The sequence below is a fragment of the Bidens hawaiensis genome, unplaced genomic scaffold (assembly GCF_021521415.1).
Source record: "Bidens hawaiensis isolate Kalapana, Puna unplaced genomic scaffold, B.hawaiensis_p1.1 tig00025189_1, whole genome shotgun sequence".
Lineage (NCBI taxonomy): Eukaryota > Viridiplantae > Streptophyta > Magnoliopsida > Asterales > Asteraceae > Bidens > Bidens hawaiensis.
Genome location: NW_027494011.1, coordinates 248,900 through 262,011, shown reverse-complemented (window position 1 = coordinate 262,011; position 13,112 = coordinate 248,900). Strand labels below are relative to the sequence as shown.

Sequence of the window (13,112 nt, the reverse complement as noted above, 5' to 3'; positions counted from 1 at the left end):
GATTGATTGTTAGTTGTATTTTATTTGCTTTGTTATTGTTATATGTTAGATTAGTAATTTGAAAAATCAATTTGATTGCTTGTTTGGTTAAATTAATTACAAAGAATTATTATCAAAAGTTCGCCGTGTCCATGGATTGACACTCGGTTCTTACCGATACTTTGCTACAAACAATAGGTACACTTGCCTTTCGTGTGTGGTTTGGTTGGTGAAAACCAGTTTTAAAACCCGATTTGTGTGAAACTTTTATTTACATTTTTATATATATATTCACACACGTCATTAATAATGTCAAGAACCGGTTCGTCATTATTATATTCCGAATCTAGTCCAAAAACCATCAAAGTATGAATCTATTCACTATTCACAATGAACATATATAAGTATACAACCTTTTATAACAAGTATTAATCAGGCTATACATTTTTCACTAGTATTTTTAATAAATTGTATAAAACTATGTAACTATCTAATAACTATGCAGCTAAGTTTCGGATTCTCAAGCGAACGTCTTTTAATCAATAACAACGTAGTCTGCATCATTTAGGATTCTGTTGTTTCCTGAAACATGTTTCCGAACCTGAGCATGAGTCTCGGCTTCATGCTGGAACATGTTGACCAATTCTTGCAACTCGAGTTTCCTCACTTCAACCTGTTCTTCAGTGATTGGTTTCTTTAGTCCAAAGTATAATAAACCGACTGCAATTAATATTATTCCTATCAAGAATAGAACGCCTGCAAATAGACCAAATGCGTATGGTGTATTTGCAGCACCCGGGATCCCATCAACATTAATCCCAAATAATCCTGTTATGATTGACAGAATATGACCACACCCACCAAACACCGCTAGATTGTGTGTTACTCGCGTGCTTCTATCCTGAAAATCGTTAAAAAAACTTTCATTTTCGTTTCTATATAGTTTTCAAGATTATAAAGAATTATTAACTGTTAAACCATAATATGTTACGATAGACGAACCTGCAACCATGCTCGTTTAGTGCTTTGCATGACATCTTGAATCGTAAATAACCGACCACGAACCGCTTCTTGTTCCTCAAGCATTTCTCGTGTACTTTTTCGTATCCCTTCAAGCAACGTTTTTGTTGTGTTTCCTCTCAAGTGTTGGAGAAATTCAAATACTATTTCTTCCCTTGCATGCAAAGACCATTTGACTCGAATAACCTTCCAAAATAAACTTTCACGAATTAACAGTCATGGTTGACTTTCTGTAAGTCAAAGGTTCAAATCATTCCAACCTGTTGCGATAATCTTTTGATTTCTTGGTTGAGTATTATAATGAAAAGATTCAAATCTTCATTGTTTCTCCTATTCAAACATACAAAAAAATATGCGTTTATATTAGGTGGAATAATAATAAATTTAAGACTATATTATACCTGAAGTACCTGTTAATAAACTTCAGTTCAATTTCATCAGCTTCACCAAATATAGACTTCCGAAATAATCTGTGTATATATTATATACATATTGAATATTCCTTAAACAAATACAAACAGAAAAGAATTTAAAAACGAATATATCAGCTGACCTGTCATCCCACCGAGCAAGTCGGCTAGCCAAGAGGGCTATAACTTCATGTATTGTCCGGGGAATATTATTACCACCAGCAAAAAGAAGTTCCTAAATAAGATAATCCGGTAAGTTGAAAATAATTAAAAGATTAAAATTAAAAATCAATGACAAAAATGTTAAGAAACCTGAACTTCTATGATACCCAATACATTTAAACTTGATGTAACCGCTTTCTGGTGCAATGCGGTTATTAAGAAGTTTTGTGATTGCCAAGAACGAAGAACAACGGGCACATCATCCTCAGTTTTATACGGGTCACCAAACGATTGACCCAGAAGTTCAAATAGCAGGCCGCCCGCAACTCTGACCGGGACCTAACCAAGATTTGACTAAAGTCAAACATTTCACAATCATAACAAAAGTATAAAAACAGTAAATAAAATACATACCTCGTATAAAAGGTGTTTCATTCTCTCACTTATGAGCCGGCTTTCGTCTCTCAAAGCAATACTAATAGCAGGATGTAACCATGAAGCGTTATTAAGCCATGAACTAACATGTGAATGGGCTGCAGCCACGTGGCACCACCATACAGGTCCAGCTGGACGCTCCCAGTACGGGGCGGCTAGTTCAGCAACTGTAAGGTCATCCTCATCGTCCATGAAATCAAACTGGTTTGAGGTCCAGTCAGCATGAATTTGCACTGATTCAATAAGCTCAGATATTCTGGACCAACCAATCGGGATCCAATGACTCTCATCCACTTTGCTTATCATATTATTACTCGTGTTTTCTGTAAGATTAGTTGGTTCTGATGAATAGCCATCATCCTGTTTCTTCATGTTATGAATGTTTGCTTGATGAGTTGAGTGCGGTTTTGTGTTTTGACTTTGACTTTGACCTGATTGGTCTTCTTTGACCTTTAACATATTCAAAAGCACATAAGAGTCCATCTGTCCAGAGCTCACAACCCGACATTGATTCCTTATTGTACTGGTTTTTGTGTTGTTCCCCCTTTACATCAGGCATACGATGATTGGAACTGATACCAACACGATCCATGCTGAGTTTCGAATTAGGGAAGGTGTGAAAGTACTTAATAATCAAAATAATCAACTGTGAATCATCATATTAAAATACACATCAGGAATTGTTCTGCATACATTTAAACTTACGCAGGTTCGGCTTCCAATCAAAATTTCTCAATTGCAAAGCTATCAGTGTTGGGGATTTGTAGGTTACAATGCCTGGATAATCTGAGAGTAATGAAACACTTTCAAATGTAAATTAAAATTAAAATCTAATGAATTTTTAATAAAGAAGCAATGCTGCCGCCCCTTGGAACCTGCTTCTAGGGGCGCTAGCTGCCAGCGGTGAGCAATAACCGAATTATCAACCGAAAACTGCGAAATTGAACTGAAATTAACCAAAAGTCGATATAAACAAAAACCAAATTAATCGAAAACCAAATTAACCGAAATTAGTTATCAGTTATTTTTTGTACCCTCGGAGAATCAAATTTATTTCCAAGATTAACTGAACCGAACCGTTCATAATTTCATACCATTCTAGCTTTTATACCTCCACTTCATGTATTTATAATTTTATGCCTCCGTTTCATGTACTTTTAAGCAAAAATTGTAGCCGAAATCTGGTTTTGGTTATTAACTGAACCGAATCGATTAACCGATAACTGTTTGATTAATAAAATATATTAACTGATGACTCCAGTTTCGGTTTAGGATAATAACCAAACCGACCCGTGCACGCCCCTCGTCCCAACCGAAGATCCTAATAAACTCAAACAAGCGTGCACCCCGCACCTCCTGACTTGTTTGACTAATCACATTGGTCAACAAGTCAATCCAATTACACTAACAATCACTTAATTGCAGATAAATCAATTAATTAAAACCCTAGCACTAAAGGAAAGTTAATTTCTACCAATTAATTGCGTACATGTGCAACAATAGAGTGTGAATTGTATTATGTAAACTTACCTTAGACACCGTCAACGGCGATAGTGATCGAAGAGTGTCGTCCGGTTGCTCACCGGAATCAATTCCGTTCGTCCGCCTGTAAATATGAGTGTCCAGTATTATATTCTAGTGGCCGGAAAGCAAACCCCTGGGTTGGCTGGTGAGACAACCTTTTTTCTTTGGAATATGTGCTCTTATATACCTTTTCATTAATAATAGCAGGGCGTCATTTCCGTAAGTTATCGTGAATTCGATTGGTATCAAAACTAAACTCAAAAATTAATTTCTCAAAATAACGTGTTTAAAACAAATTAAAAAAACGAAACATCACACCACCTTACGTTTTTGTTAGTTGATTTTGTATGAAATTTATTTAAAAAAAACTAACTTAACTAAGGTTCAAACTCGAGACATGCATGTTACAACATTACAACAACACCACCACAACATTTTCCTTTTTTGTTACCTTCTCTACTTCCAAATGAATAAATAGTTAAACAGATTTCGAAATATTAAAAAAAAACTGATTGGACCAACAACAAAAATACTGTAGCTATAGGTTTCTCTTTATATATAGTATAATATTATAGGAGATATGAAGTACCTCGGATTTAATAAATCAAAATATAGTTTGTTAGATTGGTTGAATTGGTGTAATTTTGTTTTCATGTAATCTCTTTCTTTGTTTTGGGTTGCTCTCCGGCTTGTGGAGGCAGTGTTCAGGTGTTTTTGTCGTGTTGCTCGGTGTTTGGTTGTTTATAAAAGTTCGTAGTTTGAAAAAAAGAAAATACACACAAGTTGAAGTTGAATACCCGAACATGATTCGCGAATGTTTCTTCGCTGGAAAACCGAAAGGATCAAAGCTCTCTCTCTGTAGATGCTTTAAGCATTGTGACGGGAACTCGATCGTTATTGGTTCAATTAGTTACAGTACCGCTGTCTGGGGTTAAAAGTGAAAAAGTTTAATGTGAACAATTTGTAAAAGTCTAAAAGTTATTTTTTGTGACCAATGTTGAAAGGCTAAAGTTTTATCAATTTATAAATATAAAAGTTTTGAAGTCAAAGTTGAAAAGTTAAAAGTCTAGTGTCAAAAGTATAAAGATGTGAAAGTTTGACGAGAAAAGTCCAAATAACAAAATGTAAGTTGCATCTTAACATATATAAGTCAACTGTTTATTTATTTTTTAATAGTAAACTTTTTAATCGTTCCCAAAACTTTTCCTTCAAAACCCAGATGTTTAAAGATTTTGCTTTGCCAATGGACCATCACGTCATTGGTTTAGGTATAAAAACAGCCAACTTGTTTTTGTTGGTTTAGGTAATAATAAGATTGAAGATATCAAAAATCCTAACTGGATTCATCACACAAATGCTAACAAGCCAGCAACCTGGCGGTCCATGTGGGTGGTTATATGAAAGGGTGTTAATCTCGTGTGATGGATATAATGAAGAGATCATAACATGACGGAATTCGGTTTATTAAGTAGTTTTGTACGCGTTTAGTTGTGGTGGTGTATTAACGTGCGTTTGGTTGCTATCGATTAAGTTCGTTAGCCTATTGATACTAAATCGTAAACATAATTAAGCCCAAAAAATAATGAAAAGAAAAACAAAAATACAAAAAAGCCCGTACTTTTCGACTACGAACTGACACGAATTCGGTCTGTATCGACACTAAATCGTAAACATAAATGAGTAACTCCAAAATTAATATGAAAGAAACTTAAACGAAAAAATAAATAAAAAAGTTGACATGGCAACAGATGGTGCCGTCAAACGGTCCAATAGTATCATCGTGATACCAATACAACAATATTAATATCAAGTATAATATAACAAGTTCTTTCCTTATTAGTATTTTCAATACAATGTCAATGCCATATAGTGACAGACCCAAGATCTTTTAAATACGATTCAGAGATTTTCAGAAGTCAACTATGAAAAAAAGCAAATTTCACTTTCCAATTTTCCTTTTGTAACTTCAATTTATATTTCTAAAGTTCACATGCACGACTAAAAAAAAGGACATGTTACTCTTCCGTTGTCATTTTCAGCATTTCTCGTCTTATCAATTCTCTCTTTTACCAAGAACACAACATAATGCAACACCAATCGATCGTCTCCGGTCTAGAGGAACAAAGGAGCAAAACAAGGGACTATTACACTAGAACCAACAACCGTAAGATCCCGAACGAGGAACTACAACCTACGACCGTCAAACTCCACCATGAAATATCCGACCACCCACCGGTGACATCGATTTTTCACTGGGATGGTGTGACAATTAATTGGGGATTGGTCAGAATTTGATCGTATAAATACAAAAACAATTCTTCTTTCATGTGGCGCGGGCGACCCCCATATAGACCTGTTTGCTTTACAGGACACATACCGTAATTTCAAAAACCCAAATAAAAACTCGAAGTATAACCATCGAAAAGAGTGCATGCTTATTAAATTATTAAACAGATAATCTTCTAATCCAATATCTTAATCCTGTTATATCAGCTATAACTTTCTTCATCGGTAGAAACTTACTCTTTGTTTAACCATGTTTGTGTGGAGTGAACAATTTGAACTCTTGGAAGTTGGAAGAGTGTTATTCATTTGAAGGACGTTATGAGAAAGACCTTTCAGCATAACAACCAACTCGCTGTTAAACGCACAACAAAAACATGAAACAAGAAGGTCCATTTGTGCAAGGCATGATCACCTTAAAGGCTGCACTAACTTTCTTTTAAAGAAGATTCAACACTTTCGAGTTTTTAAGACCAAAAGTTAACGCTTTCAGCCCATTTTAATATTTAAAAACAGCCAGTTAAAAGTCGTGATGCAATGGTGTATGAGAGAAACAGGCCGAAAAAGATGAGTCTTTAATGTCATTCCTCGGATAAGAAAACAGGGGGTTAAAACTTTAGCAGCATGAGCACAAAAAAAACACCCATGAAATAAACAAAGTCGACACTAGCCACGTTCATCACATATTTCTACGTTACATTGCTAAACTTGACCATGAAAGAACACAACCTCTCAAACCATCAGTACCCGTTATGCCACAGCTGTTGTGACTGCAGTTTCGGTTGCCCCTGGGACCCACCATCCCTAGGATTCTGCTGCAGCTGGTGTTCCTGTGATACTCCCGTCTGTGACTGGAAAATATCTGGGTAGTTACGAACCGCCCCACCATAACCCTGTGAGGGCTGCTGACCTTGCCTGAACCCACTCGGCTGCTGCTGGTCCTGGTTCTGAAGCTGCTGCAAGTTGTAATACGCACTGGCTGGAACAGCTGGCATTGTCCGTGAGCCACCTCCATGAACCCACTCATTCTGACAATTTCAAAACACCAGTTATAAAAAGATAAATCTTTTAGGTAATTACAAGCAAAGACTTAGGGGTACAAACGAGCCGAGCCACTCGCGAGCTACTCGAGCTCGGATTGATAAAAAGCTCGAAGCAAGCAGAGCTTTTTCGAGCTCTTGCTTGAAGTTCGTTTAATTATCGAGCCCGAGTTCGAGACTTGTATGGAGAACTCGCTTACCTCATTGGGCCTTAACAAGCCTTGTGTATTTTTATGTTTGACCTCTTTTCGACATCTATGTAATAATTTCACACCGCATAGCTGAGCTTGAGCCGAGCTTTGGCTCGTTTAAGGTAATGCACTACCTCAAGCCAATCTTTGGCTCATTTAAGGTACTACACGAGCTCGAGCCGAAATTAGGCTCGTTAAAGGTTTTTCTCAAAAAATATAACAATAATTAAAAGCATATGTAAATTAATTAACAAACGACTCACGAGCCAAGCTCGAGCTTTCGGAAAAGAGCTCGAAATGAGCCAAGCTCGAGCTCTCGTAAGTCAAAAATGAGCTGAGCTCGAGCCTAGTCGAGCCCGGCTCGTTTACACCCCTAAAAGGACTATACCTGTTGGAGAGAGAGCAAGTGACCGTTGTCTTTATAATGTGCATTCAAAACATCATCATAATTTAATGTTGATCCTGTAGGACCCGCGGGTTGGGTAACTTGGTAATTTCCACCATAACCAGAAGCAACAGCTGCAGACTGAGGCAAGCTGCTAACAGAAACGCTGTTTTTATACTGAGGGAGCATGGCTGCTAGTTGCTGATGATACGTGTAATTTCCAGCAAATGTCGGTTGAAAACCAGATGGCATGTATGTATAATTTTGAGGCAAAAAAGGGTACCCAATCATGTTGCTAAACAGTCCCAAAGGAAGAGTATGTTGGGAGTAAGGGTGCATAGTAAGGTGTTGTGGACCAGCAGGTCCTGTAGCAAGAGTCTGATGTGGCAGTTGAGATGATGAAAGCCCTACATTCTTCAAAGCCTGCTTACAAATATTACATTTCTTAAAACTTGTAATGAAAATATACAAAATTAAGTAATTTGATTTCCAGTACCTCGGCCATAGATATGGTTGGATCGCTGATGGAAGACGCCGAGTTGGCGTACCTAGTAGGCATCGATTGACTAACTGAAAACTGCGAGTAGGACAGATCAGATTCTCTGACAGGATTACCATTTGCAGCACCCATGTCATTCAAAAAGGGAGTAGAAATTTGACTTTGACTGTCACGTGTCACTTCAAATGCATGGGGGTGTGACGGTGGAGGAAAACCGTATTGACTTTGATCGCCGTGTGTCACTTCAGGGTCGTCTTGTTTCAATACTGAAGTTTGTGACAGAGAAGGTAACTCATAATTCTCTGCTCCGGTTATACTTCTTGTAGGCCCGTCATCATAATACTCGACATTTCTGCAAAAAGAAGTTATATCAGAATGAATAAATAAATAAATATGATAAATGATTTTATGAAGAGATTATACGTGTTTTCAGATTGGTCAACAGAGGAAGGTCTAGAAAACCCTGAATTGATATTTATATTTGCACCAAAGCTTCCAAAACTTAAGTGTGAGCAATCGGCCTTGTTGACTTGCAGATGACTTGGAATTACTAAAGAAGGGGCATCCTCTTGCAGTTGTACCATGGGTTCTTCTTGTACACTAAGCTTTTGTATATTTGCAGTTACGGATGATAAAGATGCATCAGCTTCTTTAACTGAAACAAGAAAATTACAAATGTTAATTGAATTCGAATACCATACTAAGTATAAAAAGAAAAAACAAACTGATTACCTTCATTGTGCTTGTAAGGGCCATTATCATAAACAGGCTCAGCCACATAATCAGGGCCCGCAAGGTACTCGATTTCATCCTCATCATCATCATCATCATCATCAGAGCTTTCATCTTGAGCCTCGACCTCATCAATTTCATGGTCTACATACACGTTGATTTGATAGTTTGACTGACCAGAAGTCAAACCGGCTTCTGCTTGTGACTGGTCAGTTACAGGCCAATCATCATCAGGTGAAACATGATCATACTCATATTCAGGTTGTTTTTCTGGAACAATGTTGTGATTGATACTCGGTTGAGGAGTTGAAGTGGAAACAAAATTACTGTTTTGTGGTCGGCCCATTTTGACTACGTCAGCCATTGACTTTTGACCAGGACCGCCCCATGCAGGTTGATATCCAGAAGTCGGTTGTGAAAATGATGCACCATTAACAGCAGTGACGGTTGCTGGTACATTTTCATGCCCAGCTGAATTACTGTAATAACAAAAGTTCAAAACCGATAAAAAAATCCATAATTAAATTCCTAACATTAATATAGCTAAAATCAACTAATTACTAACCTGTAAGTTGGAGGCTGCCAATTTGCATTTCGTGGAGCAACTTTAGAAGCTGATGTGGTTGAATTTGTTATAGAATTAGTTCCATTTTCCCTCTTGTACGCAGGCTTCCCTTGAAATCCACTAGACTCTAAAAATTCAATGTGTAAGAATTCATCTAAAAATGAATTAAAAAAATAACATTTTTCATATTATGTACCAGAAGAGTTATAATGGTTTGACCCGCTATGCCCACTTCTAGCCCCGCGGTTTGAAGTGCTACCGCCACCATGAGGTCTGGATTCTGCTGTATTCTTAACCTGAAAGCAAATTAAACCAAGATAAACTATTTACTATAACTTCATATAAATCATATCAGCAGTAACTTGAAATATTGAGAAAAACAAACCTTTTTCTTTTCTCGTTTGCTCTTCACCTCGTGAAAATGATCTAGGCAATCAATAATATGCAGATTAGAAAATGTTGACATTAACAGGAATCTTAACCTTTAGTTCAACTACAGCTAAGTAGCTAACAAAAAATAAACATGCAATTTTCTCAATCTGATATTAAAGCAAGCTTAGGATAAACTAACAGTGATTTGGCCAATGCTAAAGAGTGTTAGATATCAAGTGAAAAGGCAGAAAACCAACACACAAATACAAACGAATCCACGCAGAAAATTAAGAAAAACAAAACGCAAGAACACGACAATATAACGTGGTTCGGTCAAGGTGATCTACGTGCACAGCTTCAATTAGGGTTTATTCTTTATTAGCTCGGACACAAGATTGCAATTACATTGCAAGGTATTTATAGATAAAGTACCAGGGCTAATTATTTGGTAAAATACATCAATGAATTTTAACAAAAATTAAATCCTAGACATCAATTTTTACAAACTCAATCGATTTGTTCAATCCAATAAACAGCTACAAATTCTTCTAACAGGCATTCAATTGTGTATTATACCCCAAAATCCACACACATCAAATAAAAAACAATCCAAAACGAGACCGTGAATCAAAATATTCCGAATGGCACTCAACAACCAATTCAGCTACCTTGGTTATTAAATTAATCGATTAAAAATGAATATCTAGACATAAAACAAGTTCACCTTGAGACAGGAGGCGATTAACGACTTCGTTATGTTCTTAGCCTATGGTTTAACTAAAGCTAACTCAGACTAAACATGCAATTTTCTCAATCTGATATTAAACAAGCTTAGAATAAGATAGCAGTGATTTGGCCAATGTTATAGAACAACTTCATCTCGAACAAAAGGTCAAAAGCATCAATAGATTCATACAAAAACTAAACCCTAGAATTCAACTGTCTGTTTGTTTATATGTATTATCCCCCAAAATCCACACGCACACATAATCTAAAAACAATCCATAACAAGATCAAAACTTTCCGGTTCCGCACACGGTTACCAATTAATCAAACTAGGTTAACAAATTAATCGATTACAAATACATATCTAGACATAAAACAAGTTCACCTTGAGGCAAGTAGGATTGCTTCTTTATTAGCTCTATCACGATACAATTATATAGCAAGGTATTTATAAATAAAATACTTGAGCTAATTACTTGGTAAAAAAACATCAATGAATTTGAACAAAAACTAAACCCTAGAAATCAACAATTACAAACCCAATCAATTTGTTCAATCCAATAAACACAAGCAGGCATTTAATTGTGTATTATACTATTTAGTATTTACTATTATCCATCAAAATCCACACACACATCAATTAAAAACAATCCAAAACACTCTCGTGAATCAAAACCTTCCGATTTCACCCTCAATTACCAACAACAAACCAAATAAACAAATTAACTGATTACAAATGAATATCTAGACAGAGAACAGGTTGAAAAACAACTGCATAAGGTAAAAAGATATCAATAAATTCAAACAAAATTTAAACCCTAGAAATCAACTATAACTTCTTCAAGCAGACGTTCAATTATGTACTATCACTCAAAATCCACACACACATCATTCATAAACCATCCAAAACACTCCCGCGAACCAAAACTTTTTGATTTTGCACTCAATTACCAATTCATCAAACTAGTGTAATAAAATAACCGGTTAAAACTGAATATCTAGCCAAAAAAATAACAACCGCATAAGGTAAAAAGACCATCAATAGTTTCAAGCAGAATTTAAACCCTAAAAATCAACAATTTCCTATCAATTGTTTATTATGCCCCAAAATCCACACACACATAATCTAAAAACAATCCAAAACAATATCACAAATCAAAGCTTTCCAATTTCGCAAACAATTACCATTCATCAAACTAAGTTAATAAATCAACCGATTAAATATAAACATCCAGACATAAAACAAGTTAGAAAACAAATTCACAGCATCAATAAATTCAAACAAAATTTAAACCCTAAGCAAGCATTGAATCATGTATTATCCCTATTCCCTCAAATACACACTCTCCAGTTTCGCATTCAATTACCAATACATCAACCTAGTGTGTAACAAATTTTTATTTTACAAACACAAATTTTTTTATTACTTTTTTATATTGAAAACTTCTCATTAAACTCAAAACGATTACAATAAAGTGGCAGGCAAGCGGGCAAGAAGCTACGCTGCAACCCCCTTTTGAATAGCAAAGCCAATCCTACTAAATACGAAGCTTTGGGACTTAGGAGCCGAAAAAGTACCATGTAACAAATTAAACGACTATAACCGAATATCTAGACATAAAACATAACTGCATAAGGTAAAAAGCCATCAATAAATTCAAACCCTAGAAATCAACTAGGCATTACTTATGCATAATTCACACACACATAATCTAAAAACAATCCCTAACACTCTCACGAACCAAAACTACCTGATTTCGCACTCAATTACCAATTCACCAACCTAGGTTAACAATCCAACCTACTATAAACAAATATCTAATCATCTATACACAAAACATTAGAAAACAAATTGTACCTTGAGCGAGAAGGCGATTAACCGCCTCGTTAGGATCCATATTACAGTCCTTAAGCGTGGAGTAGATCTCAGCTTCCGTAACACCGTCCACTATCTCCTTCAAACTCATCACCATCTTCTTACTTCCCGCTGGTATTATTATTATTCCTTCTCCTCCTCCTCTGCTGCTGGTACTCATATTATTATTATTATTATCAGATCTATTTACCGGCGGTTTACGACGGTTTGCTGTCGCTATCGGAAACAAGTCTCGTGTCAGATTAATGTGGAACGAAGCTTTCTCTCTCTAACTTATGCTTCTCTTTCTCTCTCTATAAGTATTTGTATATATCTATTTATTTATTCCTTGTACTTTACCCGATTTGTAAATATTATTTTATTTTATAAACATGAAAACTTATTATAAGCGGTTATGAAGGAGATCAAAAGTTATAAAGCTAAACAGGATAACTTGTTCTTTTTTTATTTAAGTTATTAAAATTAGAGGTTTACGATCGGTTTTGGTTTTTTGACCAGGTTATGATCAGTTTCGGTTCAGGTTTTGATCGGTTGCAGTTCGGGTTTTGATCGGCTTTTGTCCGGTTTTGGCCAGGATTCGGTTAATTGGTTTATAATCGGTTTTGGTGGAGAAAATTACAAACTGGTTTCTACACAATCGTTTCAAACCGGTTCGATTTCGGTTTGATTTTCGTGTCAGTTCGGTTAACCGGTTTATTTGCTCACATCTGGTTTAATCTTTCTTGTTTTTTAAGTTCGTTTTTGCTTTTATATAAATATTATTTTCATTTAAATTGTGATAACTTATCAGAAATTATAAGCGATAACGGAATAATTTGGTGTCTAAGTTGTCTTTTTTATTCAAGTCATTTAAATAAATTAGAGATTTAGTATGATTGTATTTCCTAATTTCATGTTTTCTTGTTGTTTAAGT

The 13,112-nt window shown here is 35.7% G+C and overlaps 2 protein-coding genes across 3 annotated transcripts; both read right to left on the bottom strand.

Moving 5' to 3' along the window:
• Positions 1-415: 415 nt before the first annotated feature.
• On the bottom strand, positions 416-3,597 carry LOC143571073 (uncharacterized). Of its 2 annotated transcripts, XM_077056589.1 has the most exons (8): positions 3,537-3,597; positions 1,986-2,599; positions 1,722-1,910; positions 1,553-1,644; positions 1,410-1,469; positions 1,260-1,329; positions 982-1,185; positions 416-880 (listed from the first exon to the last, which is right to left on the bottom strand). In XM_077056589.1, the coding sequence occupies exons 2-8, from the start codon at positions 2,487-2,489 to the stop codon at positions 515-517; spliced, it is 1,485 nt and encodes a 494-aa protein (XP_076912704.1). In that variant the 5' UTR covers positions 2,490-2,599; positions 3,537-3,597; the 3' UTR covers positions 416-514. The 2 variants fall into 2 exon arrangements, with proteins under 2 accessions (XP_076912704.1, XP_076912703.1); XM_077056588.1 differs by lacking the exon at positions 3,537-3,597 and having other exon boundaries at positions 1,986-2,643.
• Positions 3,598-6,440: 2,843 nt separating this feature from the next.
• LOC143571088 (uncharacterized) lies at positions 6,441-12,359 on the bottom strand. The gene is made up of 9 exons (XM_077056599.1): positions 12,182-12,359; positions 9,611-9,651; positions 9,422-9,521; positions 9,226-9,352; positions 8,661-9,139; positions 8,352-8,583; positions 7,926-8,280; positions 7,433-7,852; positions 6,441-6,841 (listed from the first exon to the last, which is right to left on the bottom strand). Exons 1-9 carry the CDS (start codon positions 12,357-12,359, stop codon positions 6,554-6,556), a joined length of 2,220 nt encoding a protein of 739 aa, XP_076912714.1. The 3' UTR covers positions 6,441-6,553.
• Positions 12,360-13,112: the final 753 nt, after the last annotated feature.

Excerpts from the sequence above, each read along its gene's own strand:
- LOC143571073 (XM_077056589.1), bottom strand. The coding sequence starts at position 2,489 with ATGGACTCTTATGTGCTTTTGAATATGTTAAAGGTCAAAGAAGACCAA. Across the intron at positions 1,911-1,985 it reads TGAAACACCTTTTATACGAG|GTCCCGGTCAGAGTTGCGGG; the intron begins GTATGTATTTTA and ends AATCTTGGTTAG. Across the intron at positions 1,186-1,259 it reads TCAAAAGATTATCGCAACAG|GTTATTCGAGTCAAATGGTC; the intron begins GTTGGAATGATT and ends TTATTTTGGAAG.
- LOC143571088 (XM_077056599.1), bottom strand. The coding sequence starts at position 12,359 with ATGAGTACCAGCAGCAGAGGAGGAGGAGAAGGAATAATAATAATACCA. Across the intron at positions 9,353-9,421 it reads AAACCATTATAACTCTTCTG|AGTCTAGTGGATTTCAAGGG; the intron begins GTACATAATATG and ends TTGAATTTTTAG. Across the intron at positions 7,853-7,925 it reads CAACCATATCTATGGCCGAG|GCTTTGAAGAATGTAGGGCT; the intron begins GTACTGGAAATC and ends ATTTGTAAGCAG.